Source organism: Penicillium antarcticum (assembly GCF_028974205.1).
Source record: "Penicillium antarcticum strain IBT 31339 chromosome Unknown utg000006l_segment0_segment0, whole genome shotgun sequence".
In the NCBI taxonomy this organism is placed as follows: Eukaryota; Fungi; Ascomycota; class Eurotiomycetes; order Eurotiales; family Aspergillaceae; genus Penicillium; species Penicillium antarcticum.
In genome coordinates this window covers 2,818,162-2,833,943 of record NW_026695304.1, presented here as the reverse complement: position 1 = coordinate 2,833,943, position 15,782 = coordinate 2,818,162, and the positions used below count along the sequence as shown (strand labels likewise).

At 47.2% G+C, this 15,782-nt stretch overlaps 5 protein-coding genes across 5 annotated transcripts; all 5 read right to left on the bottom strand.

Annotated features, from left to right (window-relative positions):
- Positions 1-2,379, bottom strand: N7508_007149 (uncharacterized protein; the record flags this gene model as incomplete). Its single annotated transcript, XM_058465213.1, has 3 exons — positions 1-805; positions 1,005-1,903; positions 1,972-2,379. The coding sequence occupies 3 exons, from the start codon at positions 2,377-2,379 to the stop codon at positions 1-3; spliced, it is 2,112 nt and encodes a 703-aa protein (XP_058319066.1).
- Positions 2,380-3,883: 1,504 nt separating this feature from the next.
- N7508_007148 (high-affinity nicotinic acid transporter) lies at positions 3,884-5,559 on the bottom strand (the record flags this gene model as incomplete). The annotated part of the gene is made up of 5 exons (XM_058465212.1): positions 3,884-4,245; positions 4,297-4,962; positions 5,072-5,187; positions 5,245-5,384; positions 5,437-5,559. The coding sequence occupies 5 exons, from the start codon at positions 5,557-5,559 to the stop codon at positions 3,884-3,886; spliced, it is 1,407 nt and encodes a 468-aa protein (XP_058319065.1).
- Positions 5,560-6,257: 698 nt separating this feature from the next.
- Positions 6,258-10,311, bottom strand: N7508_007147 (uncharacterized protein; the record flags this gene model as incomplete). The annotated part of the gene is made up of 5 exons (XM_058465211.1): positions 6,258-6,646; positions 6,797-7,085; positions 7,144-8,368; positions 8,447-9,275; positions 9,336-10,311. 5 exons carry the CDS (start codon positions 10,309-10,311, stop codon positions 6,258-6,260), a joined length of 3,708 nt encoding a protein of 1,235 aa, XP_058319064.1.
- Positions 10,312-10,919: 608 nt separating this feature from the next.
- Positions 10,920-11,309, bottom strand: N7508_007146 (uncharacterized protein; the record flags this gene model as incomplete). Its single annotated transcript, XM_058465210.1, has 1 exon — positions 10,920-11,309. One exon carries the CDS (start codon positions 11,307-11,309, stop codon positions 10,920-10,922), a length of 390 nt encoding a protein of 129 aa, XP_058319063.1.
- A 2,105-nt stretch (positions 11,310-13,414) lies between these two features.
- N7508_007145 (uncharacterized protein) lies at positions 13,415-14,705 on the bottom strand (the record flags this gene model as incomplete). Its single annotated transcript, XM_058465209.1, has 8 exons — positions 13,415-13,463; positions 13,513-13,649; positions 13,722-13,897; positions 13,954-14,022; positions 14,080-14,133; positions 14,203-14,306; positions 14,355-14,444; positions 14,515-14,705. The coding sequence occupies 8 exons, from the start codon at positions 14,703-14,705 to the stop codon at positions 13,415-13,417; spliced, it is 870 nt and encodes a 289-aa protein (XP_058319062.1).
- Positions 14,706-15,782: the final 1,077 nt, after the last annotated feature.

The window sequence follows — 15,782 nt, the reverse complement described above, 5'->3', positions numbered from 1 at the left end:
TCACTGGTACTTTTGCCCCTCCTCGGGAGGAAATACGTCCCCAGAAGCAAAAGTACAGTGCCTAACAGGACCATCGACTGCAATCGACCCCCATTGAAGAGGCAATAAGGCTATATCTTCCCCCTCGTCTTCAGACTCAATTTCTTCCACAGGTTCAGGCCCCATTTCATCCACATTAGGGTCGAATTCCGGATGACACGCTGCAGCAATGGCCAAGCTACAGCTGCTCGCCACTGGCATCGCCGATTCAAACCGGCGGAGACTTAGAACAATGAGACACGTAAACATGATAACACCGACCGAAGTTGCAATAATAATGGCCATGGGCGAGTACCCACAGGCATAAACGTCCTGCGAGGGATCTCTGTTCATAGCCGAATCGTACGCTTCAATAGCAATCACAAACAGACTCTGTGAAACAAGCCAGTGAAGAATCGACGAGGCTGCCATGAGTGGCACTGCAAAGCGGTATGGTAGCGAGAGGAAATAGTTGCTTCGCTGTGATAGCATGGGTTTGTGAGAGACGCGGAGACCTTTGCGCAGATTGCCGAAGCGGCTCCATTCGGCGGAAAGACACATCGAAGTCAAAAGACTGTTATATGCCACATAGAGGAATGAGAAGATGAGTTGGGGAGAATTGGCTATGAGCGAGTTGGTGACAAATCTTTGACTGCTGCCAGTGCTGATGATTGTTTGCGATGTGATGTCTCCGAGCTTTGTAGCCCAAATGTCGCTCCCGATATTGTCAATCCTCATCAATCCAAAAAAAAGCACAATGAGTCCACCTAGGATAGACATTGTCCACCTGTGTCAAATGTCAGCGTCAAGCAAAACCAGAAACAGAAACACCCGGAAAAAAGGGCGCAGCCCACCAAAAGATAAAAAGGGCCCAACGAGTAGAGATACTAGAACCCCATCGTCTCTGTTTATCTCTGTACTCGGTAGGATGACGGAACGCCCTATTATATAGTGATGGAGATATCGGGCGGATCGGGTGAATATACGTTGCGCTGCCGTCACAGGGCAAACACATGCCTTGTGAGTAGATATCATTGCGGCGCAAGAAAGATGCAATTCCATCACCGATAGTCAAAATAGGAGCTTTAGTCACCCCAAGCCATATGTATAACAGGATTGCTGTCTTCACAATATTGGAAATAATGACCGCAATCATTGAAGGGGGCGAATACTGCAGGCTGCATTGCTGCTTCGCTGGCTTAGCCAGACAGTACTGGATGTTAAAATCGGCCGACTTATCGTCAATCGTGAAATAGCCAGGTTGCTGATTCACGGTCCAACTTTTGCTATCGGCCCATTTTTGAACGACGGAAATTCCGGTCTTTTTGCAAGCGTGCTGCGAAGCACCATCTAGAGGACAAACCCAGCGGTAGGGATCCATGGCTACGGCAGTGTATCCACCTGTGGCCTGGTACACAGGATTCGTGAAGACCAGTGCGTATGAATCATTGCCCTGAACATCTTCCGTTACCAACAGAAGCTTGTCATATGCTGTTTGGTATGTTTGTGCAAAGGCAGCAATACAACTCCCACTTTCCAAACGGTGCAGTGTGCCATTCTTGGCGGCACGTTGGAGAATTTTGAGAGAGTTGTCCTTGCCCGGAATCTGGGTTAAGTTTTGCAACTGGACGTTTGACCAATTCATCTGACCCAGAGATCCAGAGCCAGCGAATATATCATACGCCGGTACCGCGGTTGTGTAGTAAATGGCGGAGTTGTAGAACAAATGGAAAGGAAGAGACGAGAAACTTAAAAATAGGCATAGATATGACCGTTTGGAAGATACCCGGAATAGATTTCGAACACTGGGAACGCCAATGTCGAGCCAGCTGTGCTTTTTGTGAGCACGATCGATGTCTGTTCTAGTCGGAGCTACCAGGCATTGCTGCAGTGATGAAACAGTTAGTTGAGTAGGCTTTCCCTTCGCGAAAAAGAGCATGTGAAATCTCATACCATTCCGAAGTTACTGGCACTTAGCACACCAGTGCCCAACAAGTTGATTACCCAGTGCATTACAGTACTCAAATGCTGCATCTTTCCACAATCTCCTCGCATAAGAGTCGTTCCACCCGCGTTCCGAGTGGTAGCCGCTGAGTAAATGAGAAAGATCATATTGAACAACAATACGACCACGCTCGACACGAAAGCCAAAAATGCGCTGAACTTCCAGCCTTCGAAAAGACCCCGATTTTGACGGACCGATTCTTCTTCTTTCGACTGGGACTCATCTAAGGATTGTCTGTGGTGCTCGTTTGCCTGGCCTTCCTCAGAAAGGCTGTGAATAAGGCGATCTGAGCTTCGGTAGCTCCCGCGAATCGGAATTAACTCGGTATCCTGCCCGAGCGAGGCATTTTCAGCCATATCTTGAGAAAGGTTCGCCGAGGGAGCGGCCAGGCTTTCTCTGAACAACCTTGGAAGGCCCTGCGACTCAAGAGAGAATCAAGCTGACTGAGCATTCAAAGAGATAGAAGGGAGTGAAAGCCAAGAAGAAGGAGGCTTTATATTTTTCTAGGCGAATTGCGGTAGGACAGCGGCTGAAAAAACCGCCCGATTGTCCGCGCTTGCGCAGAAGTGTGGATTCAAGTCTGGGGGCGAAGATACAAAAGTCCAATCATAATTTTCACTCACGTCCCTGGATCACAAACTACCATCTAGTCGGGATGAGAATTAGTCGAGGTTAACATAAATTGCGGACTAGAATTTCAAGGCTGCAAGTTAAGTCCTTTCAATCGTCATAAACATTCAGTTCAACTCAATATAGACAGTTGACCAAGAAGCTGGCCCCCGGCCTCGGGGTCATGCCTTGGCAGACCCCTACGCCGATCGATCCCCGAAGCCTCAGGACTCAGCCTCCTCTTCACTCTAGTTCAGCGGCTCTTGGTTACCCCGCACATGTCCACTCCTGGCATATTCTAATGGGCAGTGCTTGGAACTGCAACGTAAGTGTCCTTCGTTGTAGACTGTCTCTAGTATTTTCACGAGTTACCCTGGTAAAATGATTGCCTTCTTGACTACACCTCCAAAAATAAGCCAAACTATTGGTTTTCTCTTGAGCAGTTCGTGTTTTGCACAATTTGAGAATCCCCTCCATTCCACCGCTGGCGTCTCCTCAAATTCGTGGGGTATTCCGCTTGCCCAGAAATCTTGGCCAATTGACCCCTCCGCCCTACTATCTCGGCGAGTCTCATCTCGACCGCACAACGAGGTGCATTTTTTTCATAGTGGTCAGGTTCATGATGCGCGATATACCGTAATTGAAGGCATGATGCGCGATATACCGCAAATGAAGGAATATAATGACACATAATTGATTAGTAGCAGATCTGTTGCCTAATTATGACAAACACAAGGCTGAGATAGTATCCTTGGCCCATGTACCTTCACCTATTCAAATCATCCCTGCGACAACTTACGGCCTAACGTCGGAGAATTCTGTGCATTCTGTAACTCGTCCGAAGAACATCACATCCAACGCTTTGCAGATCCCGCTCTGTCATAGAACAGTTGCCCTGGAATCGGATTATTCATGTGGCTTACACCTGCTCAGAAAACAAAATCTGACCATGTAGATGATAGTATCTTCCTCCCTTACTGAGAGAAAACTGTATTAAATCTGTGGTTGAATTGCTCACCTGGGAAGAATTGGCCCTGGCCTTGTCGAACCGTTCACTCTGGAGTGATTATCCTTTCTCGTTTAGTCTAATTGCTTTCTAATATTTAAACCTCTAGACTTATTGCCGTTACACTAAACCGAATGGAGATGGGCGTGGATACCTGCAACTATTACAATAACCAATTCACAATACGGAACATCTATTTGACTCGTTCGTTCCCTAGTTTCTCAAATTCAACAGAAGATTTAGTTCTACAGCGAATAGCGAAAGTATACATCGTAATCCCCTTTCTCTGGCCTCTTCTCCAATACTTCCCCTGATTCTTCTGCATTCCGAATCCTTGCCGCCCTCTTCCTATTCACAATCGTCATTCCAATAGTTAGAGTTGCCACCATGAATAAAGCAACAACGGCAAAACCAAGGCCAATGGACAGCCCCTTCACATATCGGGGTGCGGATTGGGTTGTAAAGATTTGGCCAACGGCAACGCCGGCGGTATTTCCGAAACAAAGAGTCATTCCTACCATCGTGGCTCTCTTGAAATGACGGGCTGTGTTGTCTTGCAGCCACATGAGTGATAATCCAGTTGTAGGATAAATGCCGAGCGCAATGACTAGCGGTGATCAGATAGGGGAAGAGCATTCAAGATAGGGTGCAGTCTTACCAAAGCATGCAAAGAATCTGACCCGTAAGCTCTCTACTGAGATGAGAATTGAATATCCAATGATAAGACATAGGATAGAGACACCCAAGAACGGAGCTCTCAGCCCTACCCGATCCGAGAAATACGCAATGCTGAGGAAAAAAACGAGACCAGCCATGTAAATGGGAATTGTCATCAGGTTTGCCTTTACTCCGGCGTAACCCAGTCCGGACACAATCTTTGAAAGAAAGTTCGTGAAGCCATAGAGGCTGATATCGGAGCTGAACTGGTAGATCCAGAATGCCCACCACTTTGGATCGGTGAACGCACTGAGTGACTCGGCCCAGGTGAATTCTTCATTTTGACCCCAATGCGGATCGTTGTCATACCGCGCCTGCATCATAAATTTCTCTTCGGCACTCAGGAACCACGCTACGGCGGGTTTGTTGGGAAAGAGAAACAAAAAAAGTGGAACAAGAACTAAGGTCATAGCTCCCTCGACGGCGAAAAGCCAACGCCATCCCTGCCACCCGTTGGGCCCGTGGACTTGCGTCAAACCATACGCAAGCAGTCCACCAAAAGCGCTTGAAAACGCGCTAAATGCAAAGATAATAGCTGATTGCTCCCCGCGCTCACATTTCTTGTATACCAGGGCGATATAGACATTGATGCATGGTATCGGACCCGCTTCAAAAAATCACATCAGCAAGCGGCATGCGTACTGCCCTTTCCAGGACTGGATGAAAGCTAAAAATCCATTATTATTTGTGCATAATGTGAGTTGGACAATACTCACCCATTCCTAAAGTTGTAACTCCCCAACAGAACGCGCATGTAGAAAGCAGAGGCTTAGGTCCGACGATCTTCAAAAGAACTGCTATTGGACCTTCAAATGGGACGTAGGTTGCATATCTGGCTGCCCAAAGCTGGTCAGAACAGATTCACTCAAGGGGCATAAACTAATCTTACAGCAAGGTTGTAGCTGTTCCGAACTGATTTCCCACTAGTCCCAGGTCCTCCGGCATTCCGGCTGTTTGAGCATTGCCGATATTGCTTCTGTCCAAATTTGCCATCATGTAGAACAACCCTAGCATTCCAACTGCGTAAAACTGCATCATACGTCAGTAAATGTATGTAGTGGGGACCTATATGGTTTCTCACGTCAAATTTTCTCATCATTTGGCTTTCCTTCGCTGGGTCTATGTAAATTTCGCTTGCTCCCTCACTCCTATCGGGCCTAGAGACTTGGGAATTCCTTTGGTTTTTGACGGATACAATCTCCATTGTTAAGGCAAAGGGCAATGACAAAAGTATGAATCGTAGTGTCCCTGGCGTGGAGCATCACCGATATGTATTAATGTCAGTGACGCCGCATCTGACGCCAGATTCGTAGTTATCAGCATAACAAAAGCCGCCCATGTCAGTTGCTGTATCCAAAAAAGATAAGGCCCAGAGATAAAGATTGTGTCTTCGGCTGGGCTAGACTGTAACCGATCCAATCGGCGTTGGATGTGCAGGTCTAGACACTATCTGTATGATTAGTCTACACACAAGCAGTGCTGATCGAGATAGGCTTGAACTTTGCGAACGTTTCTAAATTCAAGTTATCTTTCATTCAACTTTCGAGTTTCCGACGAAAAAACCTAGCCCGATATATTGGATTGGAGATTGTTCTACTTCGACGCGGTCGTTGAGCATCTTTACAACTTGCGAGCCGCCTATAGTCACTTTTGTCTCTAAAAATACGCAGAAAGAACCGGGAAAATTGAAAACCATAACTGCGTAAATCCACTTTGAAACCAGACGACTAGCTGTAGTGTACATATAACTTTTGAAGTCGTCCTTGCTCTACCACTTCATCACGACACTCTTTGTACAGTCTTCTAAACTTTGAAATGTCAATCACACTATATCACGTAGCAAAATAATGGAAGAACAAAGTTAGATTCTCGAGATAATTATATGTGAAGATGATGCGAGGTTCAATTGCCCATAGCCATAGCAGTCTTCCCCGCAACGCTGCTCTGAGTCCGGAGGGAGCCAGGAATAAACTTCTCTTTAATCTTGAAAACATCCCCAAATTCATAGTCCGGCTTCTTGTTTGGGTCTCTGCCGTAGCCTCCTCCTCCAGGAGTGCAAACAATAATATGATCACCGGCCCTCATCTGAGTAGTGGCCTTTCCACCAAGGCTGATTGACCGACTCGTTCCATCCGGATACTTTCGCAACCAAATGTTGACACCACGTTTACCCTCCTCGCCACCAGCCATACCATATGGAGCAATCACTCGTCGCTCTGATAGAATAGAGACTTGTATCGGGAGCCGGAACTCAATATCTCGAACGCATCCATCACCACCCCTGTGTCGACCTGCACCACCGCTGTCACTGCGAATTGAAAATTCATGCAGAATCACAGGATAGCGTCGTTCAAATATCTCAGGATCGGAAATGCGTGTATTTGTGATATGCGTATGTACGCCACTTTCACCATTCCAGTCCGCTCCCGCTCCGGATCAACCAGCAATTGTCTCATAGTATCCGAAGCCCTTTGTAACCTCTCCTGTCTCTGCATCGCTGCCACCATAGCCAAACGTAAGACTATTATATGTGCATTGGGAAGCTGCGGCTGCACGGAAAGCCTTGAAGATCAAATCAACTACGCGTTGGGAGGTCTCAACATTGGATCCCACCGTGGCCGCTTTGAGTGAGGGTGATAGGAGAGTGTTTGGTGGACAGACAAGCTTGATGGGCTTGAAACATCCTTGATTGAGAGGGATATCCGATGCAATCATGGAGCGGAGACAATACTTTGAGTTTGTCAGAACGTTTCTTGGAGAAACTCCGGAGAAGGATTAATTGACTTACCATGGTTCCAGAGTACATGATGACCGGAGGACAGTTCAAGTTGCCAAAGTGCTCGGGCCCAGTGCCAGTAAAGTCAAATATCGCATCTCCAGTTTCTCGATTGACGTCAATTTTCAAAGCCAAAGGCGTTCCATCGTCGATGTAATCGATGGCCTCGAGAGGACGTCCGTCGAATCGATTGGCAATCATCCGAAGAAGATCACGAGTCACCTGGCTGGCATTGTCTTGAATTGCTTGCATATAATCTTCGACCACTGGCCACGTGTACTCCTGAACCAATGATTGTATGAGGTGGATACCCTTGTTGTTAGAAGCAATGGCAGCTTTGAGGTCGGCAATGTTGTCACGAAGCGTGCGAGTGCCACTTGATCCAGGGTAAGATGCTGGGATCTCAACCAGCACTTCTAATAGGCCTGGTTCGTCAAATTTGCCTTCTTTGACCATCTTAAACGACTCCACTGCAGCACCCTCCTGCCAGAGCTCAGTAGATTGAGGTGGCATGGAGCCAGGCTGAATACCGCCGATATCGGCATGGTGTCCACGGTTTGCAATGAAGAACAAAATCTTTGTTGGACTCACATCATTGTCAAACACAGGGGTAGTCACCGTGAGATCTGGCAAGTGGGTACCACCAGCGCTGGGGTGGTTGCTCAGTAGGACGTCACCAGGATTTAGCTCGCCGGGCTTGTAGAGATTCGCTTGATAGGCAGTCGCATAGCTCATTGATCCAAGATGTCCCGGAATGTGTGGTGCGTTGGCGACCAGACTGCCATCAGCGGAGAAAACTGCGCAAGAATAATCCAATCGCTCTTTGATATTGACGGAAACAGAGGTCTTCTGCATAGTCTGACCCATCTGCTCTACTACGCTCATGAAACGATGACCGAAGACACTGAGCTGCACGGGATCAACGACGTTAGTGCTCAACTTGGGCTTTTCAGTCCCCGTGATCTCAATCACGACGTGTTCCGGGAGGATGATGGCCTCGCTTGCTGGATCCACAATGATAGTTTGAGTTTTGTCGATGATCATGGCCGGTCCATTGATCCGTGTGGCAGGAGAGAGGACCTTGAGCGAGTAGAGGCCGACATTGGTCCAGCCTGACTGATCGAAGTAAACTTCGGTGTTCTGCTTTGGTTGGATTGGACTAGCAGGAGGTGAATCCTTGAGCTTTTTCAACTCTGCACATGCACTAGATAGGGTGACATCCATGCCCTTTCCGATACTCCGAACACGTACATCATCAATGAGAATTTCCCGCGGTTATGTGAAACCAAATTCCTGCTGATGACGAGCAACAAACGCGGTCCCAAACTCTTCTGTTATTTCAGGTTTCGCAATCATCAAAGCCGTGTCACTTCCTTGATAGCGCATGTTTAGGAAGAGCTCATGGACAATATGAGTCTCTGAAAATCCTTGTGAGACGAGACCAGCGACGCCGGCTTTTTTGAGTCTTAGGAAACGCTCCTCTAGCCTTGTGATAGCCTCAATACTAAACGATGTCGCCTCGGGCTCTTGATTTTCGACCACCACATCGGCAAGAGCCATACCATAAGCAGATAAGATACTCGAGTATCGCGGAATCAGGGCTCTTCGAATCCCGAGGTCCCTGGCGATCGAAACAGCATGCTGTCCACCGGCACCGCCAAAGCAACACAGATTATGCGCAGCAGTTTCAAAACCACGACCCTCACTTAATGCTCGAATGGGGCGAGTCATGGTGGCGTTCGCAATCGAAACAAATCCCATAGCCACTTCTTCGGCAGTAAGCTCCGAGGATCCACCTTTCTCGGCATTGATGATGGTCGTGAGGACAACAAATTTCTCTTTTACGACATTGAAGTCCAGCTTCATGGGGAAATACTCGGGGATGACGCGTCCAAGGAAGAAATTCGCATCCGTCACAGTCAACGGACCGCCTCTTCCATAACATGCTGGACCAGGGTAGGCGCCTGCACTATGAGGGCCTACTTTGGACATCCCGTTCTCCCAGAGGAGCATAGATCCACCACCAGCAGCGACCGTATTGATGTCGAGCTGCGGTGTTTGGATGGTAACCTGAGCTATGTTGCTTTCAAAGATATGCTCTAGACTTCCCGCATATCGCGCAACATCGGTGCTAGTGCCGCCCACTGTGGAGGGATGTTAGTATTTCCTATTGCAAATAGGGAGATGCTTGGTGTATCACCTACTATCAAATGCCAGCACAGGTGTTCCATCGTCGGCATCATAGCACGTCCGGGACATGCCAACAACTCCACCAGCGGGGCCACTCAGCACTCCCCGAAGACCAGAGAAATTGTAAAGCGAAGTCAATCCACCATCAGACTTATTGACAAAGAGCTTCCTCCCATGCTGATTTTTTAATGCACCCTTGAACCCCATTCGGAATTCATTCAAATATTTCTCAGTCAAGAGTGAAAGATATGCGTCTACCACAGCCGATTGACACCGAGGGACGAGCTTTGCCATTGTCTGAAGCCCCGAAGATGCAATGACTTTGAAACCAAGCTCTCGGGCAACTTCAGCGACGGATATCTCATGGTTTTGAAACATATATGAGTGCATGAGTGCAATAGCCACAGAGCGGTATCCCTGCTCCCAGACCGCAAGAAGGTCTTTTCGAACTGCTTCGAGATCTGGAGTTCGCAACACACGAACAATTTCACCGGTTAATCCCCTTCGTAGTGCTGAATCTGAGTTAACATCTATATCCTTGGGCTCTGGATCTTCCGAAAAGCCTTCGACAGTAACTCGCTCATCGACTTCAACCACTGTCTCATACAGTTGAGTGAGACGTTGCACAGAGAGATCGAAAATGTTTGGTCGGGACTGATTTCCAATTTTGAGAAGATCTCGAAATCCCTTGGTAATAAGCAGGGCCACTCGCTCGCCTTTGCGTTCGAGGAGTGCGTTGGTTGCGACTGTGGTGCCCATTCGGATGCACTCAACTGGTTCAAGGTCCAGGGGAGTGCCTCGTGGAATTGATGATCCACTAGTGATCTCTAAGATCTTTCGGATGCACTCTGTGGGCGCATCGTTGTATTCCTCTGGGCACACAGACAGGACTTTGAAGATTATATCGGTGGAGTGACCGGGTATTTGCGCCCACGCGTCGGTGAAGGTACCACCACGGTCAATCGCAATTCGAATTCCATGCTCAGTCATGGTTTATAAGATTTCCAGTGTGAGACAGTAAAATATTTGACTGAATATGACAGACGGAACGCGTTCGTTGCTCACTGTTTATAGTAAGTAGTCAAGTGGGCAACGGCTCGGACAGTGCGTATGGCCCTTTCGGCACGTCCATGTCTTTCCGATTCCTATCTGGCATCATCGCCTCCGCATCTGACGGCCTCATGCTTTGGTATCCACTCGGTAAAATAGTCGAGAAGCCGAGAAAATGCAACTTCCGGCAAGAGAAACGCGAAGCCGACCCCGCACGACATTGATAGCAAGAATGGGGGCTTGAGTGTCCCTAGAACGCGTCCACCAAACATACGGAAATTATCCCTTCCTTCAGCCAAGTAAGAAAGGTTGATAAGCTAAAGAGACTCTCCTTAAATTGACCGAGCATAATCTCATGCCCAAGGTAGTTGTCTATGTCTTAAGCGTATAAATTTAGTTCAAGTGCGCCGTTTCGTATTCGGACCAATATCCGGACTATCAGGTAGATCACCGAAGTACCCAAATCATCGGCATGGTCATTTCTACACGTTATATAGTTGCAAGTGCAATGGTTGATAAATGGATATTGACATGAGGATTTTGATATGTTACTGTGGCCCAAATAGAAATTCATCGCCAAGTTCACAAGCTAAATCTCTCAAAAATTGATCCTCGGGGGACATTCCGTTAGACCATGTACCCTGATCGGCCAGAAAGCTATCTATCAACGGGTGATCCAAAGGTAGACCCTCGCTGAATCCCAATACCTGCCCGTCCAGCTGATGAGATGTCTGCGTTTCCACAATTTGAGCGTCGTCAGCAACTACCAGTGCACGACCATGTGCCTCGCTCTTTTCTTTCATCTTTCCCACGCTGACTCTTGTACGCAGCAGCCTCTCATAGTAGTCACAGCTAGGAAGGTTACCATCTTCCTTCATAGCCTTGAGGATAGTGAAAGCATATGAGACAGCATCAGACATAACAACATTTGGATCCATGACAGTGGAAATTATCAGAATAAGAGTTGACGAAAAGAGATAATGTGCGTCAAAATATCCAAAAGATGCAAGTGTTCCCCCAACAAATGATTTTGATAAGATTGAATTTGAAGCCTTGGCAGCTTGAACACAGCTTTCTGCTAGGGCGAGAAATGTCGAGGAAAAGATTCTCGGTGTAGCTTCCGCGGTGGCAGCATTCAGGGAGAAACGAGATTTGAATAAATAGAGCAAAATCAGGCGAGTGCTTGAGATAACACACTGATTATAATGCAGATGAAGACTTGTGACGTTCCGAGGCAGGTTGGTTTGTCGCAAAAGCAGACTAGGAGGCAGTTCTTCGCCGAATTTACGCAAACTCAGGAGAATGCGGTGAACTCTTTGCACGACGTTCTCTTGGCTTCGTTGTGGTAGACAGTATATGTCGCTTACTAGAATCATATTTTGTCAGATTTGTGAAACATATGCCATTAAAGCTGAGATTTCCTTCTTACAAATCTGACCGGTAATCCTGGCAAGTTTGACGATCGCAACCAAATGCGCTGGATCTGCAAACTCCTCTTGCTCGTTGGAAGACAGGCTGTCACTCGTCGGCAGCTCCACGTCAATTGTAGAGTCACTTATCAGCAGTGGGTATCCCAAGATCGAGCTGCACAATCTGTCCAATGTGTATAGTGTCCACCAGACACGCCTTCGGCCTTCACGTTCAATTGGAGTAAATTCGGTCTCAACTGGCAGACTCCGGTGGAGTCCCATCGTAAGAGCCATCCTCATAGCGATGCCAATGTAATTGTATGCGGATCTAGAACGCCCCAATGCATTTGAGTAAATACACTGCAATATGGGGTCAGTAAGACCGGACCAGGTATTGGGCCAACCAACTGACAAATAGAATTATTACTTCGATCTGATCAAGCGATGGGCTCTCATATCGGTCTTGCAATAGTCCAACTGCACGTAGAAAATATTCTGTTCCAGGTACATGTTGAGTCATTATTCAGCGTTCTCGGTTCGAATAAATTTCCCCCAATGCTAGCAGAACGTAAAACTTGCATAGCCACACAAGGTCTTGTTGGTCCTCCCCCGAGCACACTCGGTCAAGTTTCTCATAGAAAGACCTTTTGAGAACGAGATGATAATCGGTGCCTATAAATTAGATCGCAATTTCTACCAACAATTGGGACTCGATTCGATCAGGCAGTTGGACACTTGGTCGTGCAAGTCGATTAAAGGTTTCGTGTTCGAAATATGCCGCAGGAGCCAAGATAGCAAGGTCAGCATCTTTATCAACGCAGTTTAAAACAGTATTTCCAAATCCAACACTTGAAGCCTCTCCGATGTATGATGGAAGTGAGGCAGAGCCAGCAGTGACAAAGCCGGCAGGCAATCCAAGCAGCGGATTCGAAACGTCGGTATCGGGGAAATTTGTTGCTGGTCTAGTTTGATTATTTGAATCACTGCAAGGCTCGTCGATGGTTACAGAGGGCGTGGGTTCTCGCAGTTGCTGTGTCTGAGCTCTCAAGCTTTCAATTTCCCCCTCCAGTCTTTTTATATACCTGGAGCATGTTCATCGTAAGTGTGCGAGTTTTCGTAGTGGATATTCGCTACCTACATCTCCGACACCGATACCTTGCGATCCCTTGGAGGAAATTCACATCGATCAGGATGGTTCGACAAGGAACATGCTTAGCAGGGTTGAGAGCCAGAACATTTGATTTTGTGTAGACAACTAGGAACTTGTTAGATTACGAAACGATGAACAAGGGTCACTCACGCGACATAAATACGTCTGTGCCGCTTAGCAGGGGAAGCCATGTAGACTAAGATGTTTGAGAAGCAAAGTAAATGGAGCAACTGGCAACTGGGTTATCTGCGGAGAAGAGATACGCTAAATGTTAGAGAACAAAGCTAACCGGAAAAGGAAATCTATTCTCTAGCTTCAAGTATCGGAAAGAAAGGGACGTCTGATCATGATGGTTGCGTATAATGCTTGTATTTCTAGTTCTGAAAGGCTCCTTTTTCTTATTAACACTAGATTAACATGCGACGTACATCACCGAGGACAGTTGTTTCATTGGGAGAGAAGAATCAACAAAATCGTGGCAATATTAATTATCACCAACAGCAGCACCCTCTTCAATGTCGTGTTTCTGTCCCCTTGTTTCCTGTTAGCATCACCTATTGCCCTACGTTCAGTATTGCTTACTTGTGTGGGGTACGGGTCCACAGCACCCCTAGATCTCCAACGGGCAAATGGAACGGGAAGTCCAGTGCCTCAAACAGCTGAACAATCAAAAGATAAAATCCAAGGAGACTTGCAACAAAGAGTGAAGCCCCGGCCCCCTAAAAATGGAAATGCCAAGTCAGTATACGCTTTATGTTATTGGCAGGGCTGCAAACAAGCTGAGCCATTACCTTTACACATCGGTCGCCTGTGGCGGCACTTCCTTCACCTAAGAGCCAATACGCTGACGACAAGAGAAGGAAGACAATCATTAGCGACAGAAAGATGAGGGTATAGACAATATTGGTGCGTGTTGCACATATCATGAAGATCAACATGAGAACTGCCATTGTGATGAACAGAAATGCTAAAGCGACCGGTCAGATTCGTCACACAGGAACTTGAGATAGATATCATTCCTACCGTAGGTATTCAAAAAGCCAGCGCTAGATAATCCGGCTGCTGTATCCTTGGCAGTAGAGGAATAAGGCGCTGCCAATGAGTTAGGATAGTTCGTCTCGCAGCTTGCACGTTTGGGGGTGAACTTACCGGCAGCATTGAAAGAAGGAATCATGGTAGCTGCAAAAGCAAACCAAAATCCTCCTATTGAGAAATATGATTAGACATCAAAAGACAAAGAAGCATAGAGTTCTATTGGGACGTCGGGCTTACCAATGGTACCAAATACGACGCAGGGAAACGTGTTTCCGAGTATAAATTCAAGAATACTAGTTATAAGCAATAAAAGGCCACCAAGAAAGACGATTGGGCCACTTCTTGTGTCAGTATGGTATCAATCAGTCAAATTGATTTCGTTCACTTACATGAAGGCGACTCCGTTCCCACTAGCACCTCTCCAGGCCATCAAACAACATGAAAGTGGGGTCGTGGTAATAACAAATCCTCCCAATGCTCTTCAGAGTGGAGCAAGGGGGTTAAGTCAGAAACTTGACGTTGCTCTGTATGTGGAATATGAGAACTCACAAAGGTGTCGGATTTCCAACTTGTTTAGCTATTGCAGGTTGATGTCGTGTCATTGGAGTCAAGTACAGTCTTTCGAATTGTTCAGCAGACAGGGTCACTGATGTAGGGATTGTAGTAAGGCCCTGCATTGCGCCTTCCCTGTTCTCATAAGACGGCTTTGTTTCGCCATTTTGTGTCGTGGGGCTGTCCATGTTTCTCTACTATAATTGATGAGAATTATGAGTGGGATCCAAGGGGAGCGGCTGCCTTTTTGAAATGATGCAGTTGTCTCCTCTGACTATCAAACGTGTGATAGAACAGATTGTAAGATATCGCTAGTACGATTCCTGGCGCAGCTTCGTCCGCTGCGGCGGAACGGAAGTGGAGCAGATCGCTATTGAAACGCGGGGACCAGGGTAAATTTTGAACAATCAGGATGTAGGCTCATTTATTGGCTAATCTAGATCTCAATTATTAAAGGCGATCAGCGCATTTCCCCAGAATCTCAAAATCAAGTGGTCGGGTGGCGCGCGGTATGCGGTTCCGGTTTTGATGCGGATCCGCATGGAGACATTTTGCGGGGATGCAGATCAGTGTGGCGTCCGGGGAAGATAACTGGGGAAAACAATACGGAGATGAATCATGCGGGCTTTATGAGAGAACGGTGCTTTACAAATTTCGCACGGCGAATGCCGAGTTCCTGGTTTCAGGAAAGATATGTACATCACCTGCCGGCAACGCTTGGGGCTTGGAGTTCTTGGCACGGCGCAACATCTCAGGACTTTTCATTCCATGCGTTTTCAAGCAATATATATATTGACTACTACCAGTCAGTGCGCGCCATCCTCATGCAGTGTACCTTCAACGCCGATAATGCAGCCGTCCAGACCCAGAACACCCAACCACCGAGTATCTCTACCTTATACATGATGTCTCAGCGCCGGAAGAAAGCTAGAAGGTCCTGCTCTAATTGTCAGCGGGGACACAAGACATGCGGTAAGTCCACTATAGCCTGTGCATCCGTTGCTATCACCAGCATAGTTTATTCACAGCGCATTATAGGAAACAAACGCCCATGTGCGGAATGTACAAGGCGTGGAATTCCAGATGCATGTGTTGATGGGTATCGGAAGCCACCGAAATATCTTCGTCTCTTCACAAGTGAACGGAGAACAGCCTTGCCGCGCATCGTTCCATTTATACAATTGACCGATCGTCATAAACAGACCGATTGCAAGGTCTCACTTGATTGGTAATGTATTGATTTCTCACTCACAGAATCAAATGAC